Source organism: Rasamsonia emersonii, assembly GCF_000968595.1.
Source record: "Rasamsonia emersonii CBS 393.64 chromosome Unknown ctg1118621762391, whole genome shotgun sequence".
Lineage (NCBI taxonomy): Eukaryota > Fungi > Ascomycota > Eurotiomycetes > Eurotiales > Trichocomaceae > Rasamsonia > Rasamsonia emersonii.
In genome coordinates, this window is record NW_013562561.1 from 7141 (window position 1) to 21287 (window position 14147).

Below are 14147 nucleotides of genomic sequence, written 5' to 3' on the forward strand. Positions count from 1 at the left end.
GATGTTCTTACCATGACGAGGTTTAAACCGCTCATTTCCAAACGTCTTGGATCTATTTTCCGCTGGTCAACGAGAATTCGGGGATTCCGGGTCCGACGGATGGCGAGATGGCCTACCTGAAAGACACGCCATATTGGGCCACCGACTCGTAGCCCGACTTCCAGACGAGCGTCACATCGCAGGAGTTCGTCGCCTGCAGCCTCCAGGAGAGGAAAGCGGACACCGCATTACCACCGACTACACAGACTCTTGTCAGTGGCCTGCCCATTTCTTGCGACGCGGTGGATATGCCGAAAAACGAGGGGTGCTAGTTGGGTACGATGCAAGGTCGAGAGGGAAACGCGAGAGAGAGAGAGAGAGAGAAACCAAACACAGTACCTGATAAGATGCGCAACCGGGGCGGCGTAGGGGCCATTCTGAAGGAAAAAGGAAAGCGGGACAGGCGTCAACGCCTGCAGAGACAAACGAGCAGAGTTTTTTTTCGAGGAAGGAGGCACCGCCAGATGGGAGCGAGGCACGGAAGGAGGCAGCAGAGCTGGCGGGAAGCTTCCACGTCGAAGCTGCCTGCGGAGAGCAAGCACGATGGCGGCCGCGTCGAATCACCGCCAGATTGAAAACCCCGAACAGTCGAAAAAGAAGGAACCGGAGTCGGAAGGGACCACGGGGGAATTGGTAGGATAAAACGAGTGAACGAGGGGCGGAGAAGGGCGAGGGAAAGGGCGAAGGAGGGGGGCGGAGACAGGGAGAGAACGAGGGAAAGAGAGGGAATAGGATGGGAGAGGATGGGATGGGGACGGTGAGTCGACTGAGGCAGCTGCTGAGACGAGCGTAGCAGGTAGCAGCGGTGCTGGAGTCGGTAGTCCGTAGTCTGGTACTGGGGATGGGCTGTGGTAATGGCAATGGCAATGCCAACGGCTTGCGGGTCCCTGGGCCGCCAGCCTGGATGCGGAAGCCGGAACGGGCGAACGCGATAAGGCCTCGTCCCTGGATCGATGAGTGGTGAGAAAACAGAAAACAGACAGCCGCACGAACAGAAAAGGAGATAAAACAGAGACGGACAGACAGGATTCAGGCCGTCGAGACAAGATCTCGAGCTCGTCGACAAAGATCTGGCAGGTAGCCTGGCGGATGTCTTAGAATTCGAGGTGGTGGTTGGGCCACTCCCACCGCCACAGGCTGAAGACAGACAGCTGCACCACGCAACTGGCAGCGTGGCCTGCCCGCCGCCCTATCCTGTTTGTTTTCTAGCTGCTCGCCGGCCCCGGCCCGAGTCGCCAGGCCGGTGACGTCTGCGATCTCTGCTCCCAGGAGCATGCTCGCTTCTTCTGGATTCCACAGCCTGGCAAGGCCGCAAGAAGCCTATCTGAGGAACTATCGCGCTGACACGACGCCTGGTATCTGCGCATCCCGCTAACACTAGCAGACGGAATTCTCAGCCAGCTGCAAGCATGGTGTTGACGTCCAAATTGGGCGCGATCGAGTTAACTAGGTTGGACTAATCCTGTACTGCGCCCACTTGGATGGGTCGTGGCAGTAATCCAGTTGTACCTGTACGACATTTGCTTACGAAACTCGATTAGTGGCTTGCTAGGGCTTGGAGCCCCCTTGGCGATGGAACCTGAGATACGCCATTGATGTTAACAACGAGATAAGGCGGGATGCAGGAGGAAGCGTCACAGCAGGTGCGTGCCTCTTTTCTTAGGCAACAGACAGCGCCTACCTTGCCAGTGGCTGATGTTTGGCTATCGTGACCAGGATAATCCCGGATTGGGAAACGCCAAAACATCCACTTCGTCAATACTCGATGCGACGTCGAATCGACAGGAATCTGCGGGATCACGTCTGTCATAGATGTCCGTGTCTGAATTTAAGCTTGGGCGGCCACCAGCTATGGACGCTATCACCGCATTACTTTTGTTCCTTTCCTCAGTACTCGGACTCAAAGCTCTACAGAGATAGAGACTTAGAGAGGGATTGTATCTGAGTTGTGCCGATGCTACTTGTCAGTCTGCCGTTGCTCCTGGTAATCTCTGGTATGCAAGAGGCCCGCGTCTTCGGCAGTGATAGGCAGGTCCCGCGTCAGACCGCAGCTCAGTGGCTGTACAAGCTTCAGTCCTCCACCAGGATGAGCCAGATTTCTTCTTGTCACCAACCTCCACGAGGAACGCGTGCGCGTGCGTCGCTCGCCTGCAGAAACACGTCCCCTCTTCAATAATTGACTGCAATAGAGCCACTCCGCGAGGTATGTGGCTTATCACCGATCTTCACACAAGAATATTAATTGTACTCGTGCACACGAGTAAACCCTGTCTAGTGCGAATCCGACTCGAACTGCATCTCACTGGTCGATCTGCAGCATCTGCATCGTTATTCTCATGGACCGTACTCCGAACAGAGTATGTACTCCGTGCAGCAAAGCCACAGCAGCCTCTTGGAGTGGGCGATCGACCAGCCGCAGCGGCGCAGCCAACTGGGCTGATCGACTTGCCGGCTGAGCTTAAAACTCGGCAGGGTGACGATCACCATTCGAAAAGCAACGCGATAAACAGACAATTCTTTAATGCACACCAATCGGAGTACCGTTCTGTACACCTTCCTCTACCAATCCGTATAGGCCTAAGATAGTCTGTGCCTGGGATATTCGCTGTCAGATCGTGCATGTATGGACACCAGCCGGGCAGCACTGAAATAATTCCACAGAATTTGACCGGCGTAGACGACTGTCATTACTCATCCGTGTACCCACTCGCTGCATCCTTGGGACAGAAGGGAACAAGCCGTTACACGAGGCCTGAACTTTGTGGAATCAGGGGTGCTGTCCGGGAGTCTTCGGCGCATGGTACCGATTACGAAGGGAGTCCACCCTGCCTTCTAAAATTAAGTCAAGAAGGGCGATTATTGTCGGACCGGTGAACTTCACGCTTCACCAAAGCAAAACCAGAGGCATTCCTTATGGAGCAGCTAACTTGGTTTGGAATCGTGAAGGTGCTTCACGACGCCGTTGCATGAGGATATCCAGTTCTTTTGTTTTCTGTTTTTTCTTTGAATCGGGGCAGCAGGCTCTAGACCTCTGCCTAATGGCGTCTCCACTTGTCCGGGTCCAGTGGGGATTGGCGGGTCCGTCGGGAATGAGGAGGCGACCGGCCGCTGCGTCCAGGGGCGCCGGCTCCGATCAGAACGCGTTGGTGCTGCTAAGAATAAGAATAATAATTCGATCCTCGGGCCCGACCAGGCTGCTAGTGCTGCCGTGTGCCAGGGTGAAGGTAGCTATCCACTGCGCGGTTCCATGGCCTCATCCACCGTCCAGCGGTACGGCCAGGGACGGAGGATACCGTCTTCCGTACTAAGGTTCTAGAATGTCAGCCACTGCATTGTCGTCTGGTGAACCAGAGGTTTCGCATCGGATGTTTCTCCGTCGTTTCTCATAGCTTGATTGAGCTATAGGTACTAACGATGACAGCTGCCACAGCCGCCGAGTCGACGTGTACGACGACTAGGGAGTACTAGGGTTAGCTATTAATTAATGATTTATAAAGGTACGCGTGGACTTACATCAACTTGGAACTCAGCATACTTTAGCACAGTCTAACACGTATTCTTCTGATAACTATGTATGTACTGTACAGAGTACAGAGTACATGGGGAAGCTCTAATATTACTGCGTCACATTCCTCATAGCAACAACAACAACAAAAAAAATAACTATCCAACTCCAGTCACGAGTCACGAGCCATGTTGCCACGGCCCAGTCCCACATATAGTCCCGGACGGTGTACTCCATACGGAGTGTTATGAAATCATCACTTTTTTTTTCCCCTATCTTTCTCTTTTTTCTGTAGGTTCTCGAACCGAGGACCGAGACTGGGCGGGTCCTCCGTGGGTACGGGTAACGGGGGTGCTCCGTACGGAGTAAGTAGTTATTGTTATTGAGTAAAGTAGCCTCTGATGAGATAATATCGTCGTCATCAAATCAATAATAAACACACTCCTGAGAGTCCTTGAGATGCTCAGTACTCTATAGCGATTTCGTCCCGTTCGGCTCGTATTTTCCGTCCGCACCGTCAGGACTAAAGACGTCGACTCAGGACGTGAGTGAGACAGTAAAATAAACAACCATCCCATTCATATGTATAGACAGATCAATTCATCCAATCCATACATATGGTTGTTGGTAACCAAACTATTAAATAATAATAATAATATCATAGATTCTAATCCTCCTAAGACTTTAATTAATAATACCTACCTACCTGTTTATTTAAGTACCACACGTCAGTGCCAGGCTCGATTAATCGTGGCAAGCTGGCAAGGTATCTAAGATTTGAACTATATACATACGAGCGTACTCTTCTTACTGTAGGATATATTATTATATATTCCCTGCTGGGTTCGTCATCAATATACGCATAACATAATCAGACTAGCATTGCTAAATCTTAATTCAGTCTGCTACCAACTTAGAGTATTCTGTACTCTGTACATGGATAGTTAGATACCTAATATAATAGTACCAAACAAGCAAATAATCTCTGCATGTTGACGTTGCAACTATTGGACAAGCGAGTTGAGCTGAATTAGTAATTCTTAAAGCCTGAGTGAGGCTTAGATAAATAGACAGCGGAAGAAGGGAAAGACGCTGACAAGGCAAGTCCAAGTGATGTGATGTGATGTGTAACCTTTCCACCATTGCCCCTATTATATAAGTTAGTCACTAGGACAGTATATTTCTTTGTATTTTGCATAATGGTGATTCCTCCCCCTGCAGCTGCAGCTGCAGCCGCACTTCATGTCAATTTGTAAGGATGTACTCTGTACTACTGCACTATGTACTTAACTTACTGTGCTCCATCATGGCGTTTGCTAGAGATAGATATCATTGGATGAGTGCTGCATATATATAACATCTCACATCTTGATTGATTGATCATCAATTGTTGATTGTCGTCGTGGCGTCGCGTCGCGTCGCGTCGACGCGCCACCCCTTTTTCTTTTTTTTTCCTCTCTTCGACTTTTTTTTTTGAAGAAAAAATAAAATAAAATAAATAAAAATCTTTTAAGAATCCTTCTCCCTGTTGAATTTCCTATCTCGATTATGTGCGTGCCATATATTTATTTGTTTGTTTATCTGATTGAAATTCCATCCCATCTCATCTCATTATTCATTCATTCAGAAGGCTAACTGCATACAGACCTGTCTATCTCCCTTAATTAAGTTGCTTAAGCGTTCTCGCTTTCGTTTTATTTTTTTTTTTACTTTTGGTTTTATATCCCTCCTTTGATCTTTTATTTATCTATCTTTCCTATATATATCTACTGTAAGACTTGTCATTTCAAATGATGTGATGAGGTAGGTGCAATTTAATATGTACTCGAAAAAAAAAAAGAAAAGAAAACAAGAAGAGCAGAGAAAAGAAAAGAAGAGAGAGAAACACATTGGAGGGGAAAAAAAGTTTTTAAAACACGAGCAAAAACAAGAAGATGAAAAGAACACTACACTACTACACTACACTACTTACGTATCTTGGTCTAGAAGGAAAATATTGCATGCACATACACATAGTTAAAGCCTACAGCTTATTAAGATATTTCTTTAACTTATTACCTACCTACCTACTACTCGACCAAAGACTAAAACTCCTTGCTAACTCCTTGCTTACTGCTATATTCGCCTACCTTCCTGTCTTAACCCACAAGTTCAACCTATACCAGAAGCCTTCTCGAAGACTTGGACGGCGTACCTAGTCGATACTAGAGTAAAAATTTCAAACACAGCACAAAAACTTCCCTTGCATTCAGTAATCTAAATAGTTGTCCCATCCCGAGTACATATCAAGACGAATTTAAAAGAAAGAAAAACGGGAGAAAAAAAAGGTAAAGGGGAAAAAAAACATTTTTTTTCAGATTCCTTTCTGTTTCTTTTCTCAATTTCTGCTAAGTCTCCCCGCAAAAAGAAAGAAAAAAATCCCTTTTGGTACAATATCGAGGATCATCACTTCAACGCAACAGAGGACCACAAGTTCGGCAACAGAAAGGCGAGTAATAAATCGAATTCAATATCTTTGAATTCACGCCATGTAGGTGCTGGCGTCAACTCCGCCCTCAGGATACTCGCTGCATGCCCGTTAGTGAAGATCACTACAATTCAAAGACGGCGAACTTACGGAAGAGCCACTTCGAAACGTTTCTCAATCTCCTTCAGGACCCTCTCGTCCTCCTCGCTGCTCACAAACGAGATGGACAGACCCTTGGTACCGAACCGACCGGCACGACCCACACGGTGCAGGTACGAGTCTGCGTCCGCGGGCAGATCATAGTTGATGGCAAGGTTGATTCGCTCGATATCGATACCACGGCCGAACACGTCAGTGGCAACGCAGATACGCTTGTTGAACTCCTTGAATTCCTTGTAGCGTTTGATACTGCATCAAGTTAGAAACTAGTCTTCCCAATGAGCGGGTTGGACCAACGTACCGTTCTTCCTGGCTGACACCCGAGTGCACCGCGATACTTGGGAAGTTGCACTCGCGCAGCAGCTTGTCAAGCTCGGTTGCGCGCACCGTGCTCTTGACGAAAATGATGACCTGGTTGAACTCCAGGCTGTCCAGGAGATCGTTGAGCTTCCGGTTCTTTTCAGATTCGCTGAGCTTAATGTAGTATTGCTGGAGACCGTGGAGGGTGAGTTTCGTGTCATCATCCACGTAAACCTCCAGCGGGTTCCGCATGAATTTCTTGCAGACCGGCCGGATCTCCTGTGAAAGAGTGGCGCTGAACATCATGACCTGCTTGTCGGCAGGCGTGGCGCGAAAGATCTCCTGAACGTCACGGCGCATGTCTGTGAAAAGAAACGTGAGCACGGGTACCATTTGAGTCATGAAGTCCAGAACTTACCAATCTGATCCAACATCTTGTCACATTCGTCGAGAACGAAGCATTTGATGTTGCGGAGAGACAGCTTCTTCTCCCGAACCAGGGCGTTCAGACGACCCGGAGTTCCGACCACGATGTTGGGGTACGTGTCCTTATTAGAGAGCAGCTCGATGTCCTTCTGCATCGGCGTGCCTCCGTAAAAGACGGCGGTCTTGACATCAGGCAGGTACTTGCTGAAACGCGCGTACTCATTCTTGATCTGGTAGGCCAACTCGCGGGTGTGGCACATAACCAGGACCTGACACTCTCCAGGAACGGGCTCGAGCTGGTGCAGGGTCGTCAAGACGAAGACTGCGGTCTTACCAAGACCAGACTTGGCTTGGCAGAGGACGTCGACATTCAGAATAGCAGTCGGGATACAGACTTGCTGAACTGTATGGGCGAAGTGGAATGTTAGACTTTGTTCGAAGCACGAAAATTTGAGAAAACGGAATCGCATCGCGTAAATGTCCGTCCGTCCATCCCCTCGGAGTCGCAAACTCAAAAAACAAACGAATGATGCGAAAAATAAAAAAAGGAAAATCAAATTCCGCTCAGAAGCCCAGACAAGCAAAATCCAATCATTAACACGATGTGTTCCACAGTGCAATCCCCGGTCCAACTCGAAACCTTCTGCAGGCCGACACGAGGACGCACTCCCATGAAGACATGGGGATTTTTCTGCCCTTCAGACGCCTCCTTCCGCAAAAGCTAGCAATCCCCCTTTGTGGCAAGAATTTGAGAAATCATACAAATTCGCCACGTCGGATTTAAGGGTATGCATGGCTCTCAAAGGAAACGACCGACACACTCGCCGCAGGCGAAATACAGCGTAGCGCAATCTTCGAGATCATTTCCCCGAAGACAAAACAAACCATGGGCGATCCTCGTGTCGCCTGCAGGGCGGGACAGAACTTTTATCGCGCGACGGACAGCCTTCCCCCGCGAGGATGGACGGACGTGGCAATGTGGGATAATGGAGGAAAGCTTGCAGGAGATAAAAAGTGTGTGTGATTAGACTAACCCTCCGATGGATGTTCGAAACCGCAATCGGTGATGGCACGTAGAAGCTCTCCCTTGAGCAGGAAATCGCGGAAACCGGTCGAGTGGATACCGACATAGCTGCCTTTCTTGTCCGGACGACCTCCAGTGACGGTCAGGTCACCCTTCTTGGTCGGAGCTGCTCCGTTCGACGGAGCGGCAGTGGCAGTCGTCGTCGTCGTCGTCGTCGTGGTGGCTGCCGCATCGGTCGTCTGGAGCTCCTCATCGGAGTAGTCAATGAGATCCTCCTCGTGAGACATGGTGGGTTGTGAGACGGGTGGAAAACGAAGGAGTCAGCGAGTGTTGGAGAACCGCGACTGGCAGACGCGCCTGGACACGAAGAGAAACGCCGAAAATGGGCGGAAATGTCGACAAGTTCCGAAAATCGCGGAACCACTGGGACGCAATCGGGTGTTTTGCAAGAATGCTTCCACGCGAAGAGATCGTAGCTAGTTGAGAGGGGGGAAGTGGATGAAAGAAACAGAAGAACAGAGGTCGCGAGGGATGGAGTGAAGAGAAGAGCTGGATGCCCAGCCGCAGCTTAGTCAGCCGCCTCAGCCTCACCGTGGTCGCACTAGCCAGTATTGGTTTAGCGCAGCGCAGTCCCGTCGCCACCGTTGTGTCGGACGCTGTCATTGGTGCGATGCGGTGCTGGGCGATCTTCGAGATTTCAAGAATCGATGGCCACCAGCTTGTTTATTTCTTTTAAGCGGCCTTGCTCCTTTTGTCGCCGGAGTCGTTCTACAAACAGCACAAAAGAAAGAAAGAAAGAACAGCAACCATAAAGGATGGCGAAGAAAGGGGGAGCGCAGAGCCACCTTCGGGCGCGAATATCCTATCTGCACCGCGCGGCCGCCTATCTCCAGTCTGCGCACACAGCTCTCCCCAGACCGGACGGAAGCTCAGAGAACAACAATGCGGGGGAGACTACGACCACCCACGACAATAATACCCCGCCGAGGGCGCCACGAACAGTCCCAGAGATCGTTGACAACGACAAGATCCTGAAGGAAATGCAGCGCGCCAAAGAAAACGCCGCCAAGGTTGCTTCATTGTCTCTTCCCCGGCAGTACATCTCCCAGATGCGCGGGGTGTCCCTGAAAACGCAGCTTCGCCTGCCGGTCGAGGTCAAACGTTCTTTCTGCAAGCGCTGCGACATCCTCCTTGTCCCCAACGTCACTTGCGTCGAGGAGATTCAAAACGCCAGCCGGGATCGCAAGAAGCCCTGGGCAGATGTCCGGGTGGTTCGTTGTACAGCCTGTGGAACTGAGAAGCGCTTCCCCCAGACTGACAAACGCAGCAAGAAGCTGTCTGAACGCCGGAAGGAGAACAAAGAAGTAGTCAAGGACCAGTCTGGGGTGTCGTAGCTCTGCAGAGATCTTGGTGAGCGTTGAGAGAAAACGACACTAGAAAGAAGATGCGGGGTCGCAAGGATGGACACTTGCGATAGACCTCCAACCTCGGCTCCCACATTGATCGCCAGCCTTGTGCTTGTGCCGCAGAGTTTGGAGTTTTCCCATCCAGCAGCAACGAGGATAGAAAAACGCCTGCTTGCCTCTCAACACAAAACAGGCAAGTCATGGCCCTGATATATTCTTTGCGGATGTGAAGTGGGAGACGCAGTCGACGAAGCATCACCCCTAGGACATGCCGATAATTTAGCATCCTGGTGAACACCACTGGATCCCTTGTCTTGCTCGACAGACTTGCTTGGTTCTTGCAGAGGTGTGCTTCGTCAGCGGCAATTACTTCGACGCTAGCATATTTACCTAGTTCCTGTACTTGCAAAGATGGCATAAGGGAGCTGAGTTGAGCTGACGCCGCAGCTTCTCCGTGCGAAGAACATGATTTATTACCTACGCAGGTTATTACTCTCCGGTCTGATCTTTCATATGATCCACGGGGTTTCCCGTAAATATTAGCCTAGTAAATCGAGTCATGAAAAATGGATTCGTCAACTATTCTCAATTCAAGGGCAATTGAGGGAGAGAGATATTGGATAGTCTCACTCTGCCTGGCAACAATCCAGAAAAAAGATTAATATTGTCGAAACAACGCGTTATGTCATGGAGGTATCATCTGCAGAAACAATAAACTCAATACTTGGAAGTTACAAACAAACAGAGAAGCTCTGTGAGTTCTGTCTCATAACACTTGTCTCTTCCATTCCATATATATGCTCATGCCCTAGCAAAGAGAGATCCGAGAACATAACTGGAATGAAGGTACACATTATCAGAGACCACCTGATCGAGCAGCATTGTAGAACGAAAGAAGCATAGCAACATGACATAAAGGGTAGAGAAGATCGTTGAAATGAACGTATCGTAAATGCACTCGATTGCCTCCCAAAGTGAGTGATGCATGCAGGGTGCATAGAGAGACAGCGAGAGAAAGCTTCGTCAAAAGACAATATAATAGGTAGCGTGAGCAGAAAGTGTATATATGAACAAATCTCAGAAAAAAAAATTGAAAATGACAACAAAAAACACAAACCCCAAAATTAAAAAAAAAGGAATAGGAACTCCGATACACCGATCGCCTCCTATTCCTCGTCAAGTGAGAAATACAGTCGTGAACTGGGGGAATCCTGATTTGCCGCGAGGCATATTCTTTATCAGTCATGATATCATTTCTCCCTGGAAGAAATCATGGGCAAAGAAAATGGTTAAAAAAATAGTAAAAATAAAAATAAACAGAGAACATCAAAGCTCTTTAGGCTGAATGTCATTACAAGGGCCCCTATGCGATGCTAGCTGCGCGCAGATTAAGGGCGTGGTGTACGTCCGCGAGGACCAGGTCGTTGTATAAGCAATTCTCTTTTCTTTGCGAACAGGCTTTAGGCAAAGCGGCGACAAAAAAGAAACGAAGAGGGTATGTAACGGATATGGCAGGCAGGAAGACCTCCCCGCGGTCAACCAGGACCTCCATATTGGTAACCGAAGCCCCCAGGGCAGCAGAGCAGGAGAGTGATGAGGCGAATCTCATAGCGCATGCCGAGTTTTGAATCTGAGAGGGCCCGATGATGGGTCCAGACTCGGTACCATCGGTGACAAACCGCGACATGATGGATACTGACTGTCACCGCCTGCGTGCCGCTTGATCCAGGCGATGGTCAAGCCCCTCGACTCTGGCGCGAAACGACTTGACAATATCTCTGATGTGTCCGATCTTGGCAAGCTCATCCTCCAACTCGTCGATTGAGGCAAGAATGGAACGGGTACGTGCGATTTCGGCGTCAGCGTCACGGATGACATTGCCCGCACGGTCATAGCTGTGTTGGATTGACTGTTGCATTTGTTCTTCCAGCTGTTCCCATTGTCAGACCAGGCGCGTTCACACGGAGAGAAAGTCTGAAGGATTAGGGTGACGTACATATTCAATGCGGCCCCGGATCTGTTCCTGAAGGTGATCCAGCTGGTGAGAAAGGGCCCTCAGGCTCATGGGATCCAGCAGCAGGCGGCCCTGACTGCTGGCGGCGCTGGCAGCCCGGGAGCTGGAATTGCTGTCCCGGCCCGATCCTCGGCCTCTGGAGACGTTGCCAGCATGCCCGCCCTGGAGCGCAATCTGCTGCTGCTGTCGGAGGATTTGGATCTCGGAGGAGGTAAGGCCAAGGGAGGTATCGGGGATGGAGGTTGCGACGGACATTTGGGTCCCGGCAGAGACATGCTCTGTTACAGCGACGAGGTGGAAAAGGCGCTGATCGATCTGGATCCAGAGACAGGCGACAGACGGCAGTTCATGATGACTGGAGAGGCGGCAGCGGCGGGCACAGCAGGGGAGGATGAAGCAGCAGCGGTTGCCGTCGGGAGGGGGGAAGCGCGAGAGGGAGACGGCGAGGGAGGGAGGCAGGAGGAGGAGAATCGGAGCTTAACGGGGATGTCCACACTCACAGCGGCGCTCTCTCCCTGGCGCTGAAGGGAACCGGATGACTGCCAGCCAGGGTTGAGCGAGGCCGGCTGGGAGGACGAAGGTGAATCGCCGGCGCAATGGTTCGTCGGCGGCAAAGAACGCAACCGCGGCGGCCTGTCGCGCGTTACACAGGAGACAGAGAACGAGCAGTGGGGAGACGGCGGCAGATACGCCCGGCAGCGCTGAGCAATGCAGGAACTGCGGGCGGCCCCTCACGCTAGAGATGGACAGAGAGAGAGAGAGGAAGAGAGGCTGGCGAGAGGAGGAGGGGGTGGGAGAAAAGAGTAGGGCGGCCGGAGAACAGTGATGGCTAAAAGGCGGAAGAAGGCAGCGGTGGGCGTGTGGGGGATAGTCAACGCCCGCCAGCGAGGGGAGACAGGCGTAGGATGGCTGGCAGGACGAAGGGGGTTGAAAAAAGCAATTATGGCAGACGACGAGAGCCGGATCAATTCTCCTCTGCTGGATCGACGTCGAGCAGTGGGCTGGGCATGGCAGCAGCAATTGTGTAGGATGCGTTCCAGACGATGGCTCCAGAGGTGCCTTAGGCGGCAATGGTGTTACTGGTGTAGTTATATTATCAGTGGTTATCACTCTTTTTTCTGTCTACAGCATTCACCATCGATTCGAGGCCTGAGTGGCTCTTGGACCTTGCGGACATCTCGTCCAGTGTTGCCCCCGCGTTATCGCAGCCCGAGTCGAGAACGGGCGGTGGCCTGCCCAGCATCCGCGCCATCGCCGCTTGTCCTGTCGTCCATTTTCTTGGGCGTGAATCCCCAATGCCATCCTGTCCGCCACCATCGATTTTTTGATTTTTTTTTTTCCCTCTCCAGTCCTCTTCCGCTGCCCAACGTGTGAGGCTGAAGCACTGCGGACTCCGGGCGGCTGTTATTGGGTTGGTGTCGCGCGAGTTCCGCCAGCGAGCGGCGACTGGAGGAGCGAGCTCTTCGTTGCATGCAGCTCTCTGGGCCCTCGGGGCTCTTTGCACCTGTGAGCTTCCTACAATCCCACCGGCGGCGGCTCTAGTCTGCTGCAAGAGCTAACGAGCGTGTAGCTTTCCAAAGCTTGCTCTGTCGTCAACGTTTCTGCGGCCTGATTTTACCCAAGAAAAAAAAGACGATCCCTGCACCGACGCCTGACCGTCCAACTTATCATCACCCAAGAAGACTTCCCTTGAGATCGCCTCCGCCATGGCCAAAGACAAGGAGCGCGCCATCAACCCCGCACAGGCGCAGCGAAAGCTAGAGAAACAGCGTGCGATCAAGAAGGGCAAAGCGGAGGTCCAGGCACGACGCAATGAGAAGTTGGCGCGCCGCAACCCGGACCGGATCCAGCGGCAGATCAACGACCTCAAGGCGATCGAGGAGTCCGGACAGCCGTTGAGGCCGCGTGAGAAGCAGATCCTGGAGGAGCTGGAGAAGGAGCTCCGTGCGGTGCTCAAGGCTCGCGAGGCCCTGGGCGACAAAGCGCCACAGTTCCCAACAAAGGCACCGCAGAGGGAAAAGGAAAACCGGAGCGGCGTCCTGGGAAAGAGGAGGAGAGAAGGGGACCACCACCAGTGGCAAGAGAGCGATAGCAGCGACACGGACGAGAGCGTTCGCAGGATTCCGATGCCCAGGGATACTCCACCTCCGATCCCGCGCCCGCGACCGAAGGAGCCTGCTGGAGGCGAAGGAGGAGGAGGAGAGCGTCAACCGCACCCACTGCCACCGAAGCCGGAGGTGACGCCTGAACCCAAGATCGTCTACGAAGCCGCGCCCCAGATCCGGGATCTGCGGAAGGAAGCCGTCAGCAAGTTCGTGCCGACCGTCGTCCGACAGAAACAGGACGCCATCAAGGGACAGGGGAAACTGGTTGAACCGGAAGAGATGGACCGACTGGAAAAGGCAGGCTACGTACCGACAGTCCCAGCCCAGGCAGGGACTGAGACTTCGTCGGATCGCAATGCCAATGTCAATGCCAGCGCCAGCACTGATCCAAGCAAAGAAGAGGAGGACGTAGAGAACATGTTGAAACAACTAGAGGAGGAGCCGGAACCGTCTCGTGTTCCTACTACTGCCAGAGTTGAAGACGCAGATGATCCTGATTTGTAGTTTGCTGGATCTATCTTATTGACCGACAGACTTACGCCTTGCAGGACAATGTGCGCATAGCTGAATGTACTGTACAGTATAATAATTCTCTGTCTCAGGGGTCACCAATAGACGAGTCAGGACTAATAATATAATGATTGAATCAAAGCATCAAAGACTGATGATCAATCTATCTCCGCTTTTCTATCTCTTTTTGAT

General features: G+C 51.4%; 4 protein-coding genes across 4 annotated transcripts; 3 read left to right on the top strand and 1 right to left on the bottom strand.

Annotated features, from left to right (window-relative positions):
• Positions 1 to 6065: 6065 nt before the first annotated feature.
• Positions 6066 to 8207, bottom strand: T310_10120 (RNA helicase; the record flags this gene model as incomplete). Its single annotated transcript, XM_013467450.1, has 5 exons — positions 6066 to 6111; positions 6162 to 6419; positions 6472 to 6832; positions 6889 to 7299; positions 7931 to 8207. The coding sequence occupies 5 exons, from the start codon at positions 8205 to 8207 to the stop codon at positions 6066 to 6068; spliced, it is 1353 nt and encodes a 450-aa protein (XP_013322904.1).
• Positions 8208 to 8735: 528 nt separating this feature from the next.
• Positions 8736 to 9314, top strand: T310_10121 (uncharacterized protein; the record flags this gene model as incomplete). Its single annotated transcript, XM_013467451.1, has 1 exon — positions 8736 to 9314. One exon carries the CDS (start codon positions 8736 to 8738, stop codon positions 9312 to 9314), a length of 579 nt encoding a protein of 192 aa, XP_013322905.1.
• A 1844-nt stretch (positions 9315 to 11158) lies between these two features.
• Positions 11159 to 11865, top strand: T310_10122 (uncharacterized protein; the record flags this gene model as incomplete). Its single annotated transcript, XM_013467452.1, has 2 exons — positions 11159 to 11167; positions 11365 to 11865. 2 exons carry the CDS (start codon positions 11159 to 11161, stop codon positions 11863 to 11865), a joined length of 510 nt encoding a protein of 169 aa, XP_013322906.1.
• A 1181-nt stretch (positions 11866 to 13046) lies between these two features.
• T310_10123 (uncharacterized protein) lies at positions 13047 to 13949 on the top strand (the record flags this gene model as incomplete). The annotated part of the gene is made up of 1 exon (XM_013467453.1): positions 13047 to 13949. One exon carries the CDS (start codon positions 13047 to 13049, stop codon positions 13947 to 13949), a length of 903 nt encoding a protein of 300 aa, XP_013322907.1.
• Between the last annotated feature and the right edge of the window lie 198 nt (positions 13950 to 14147).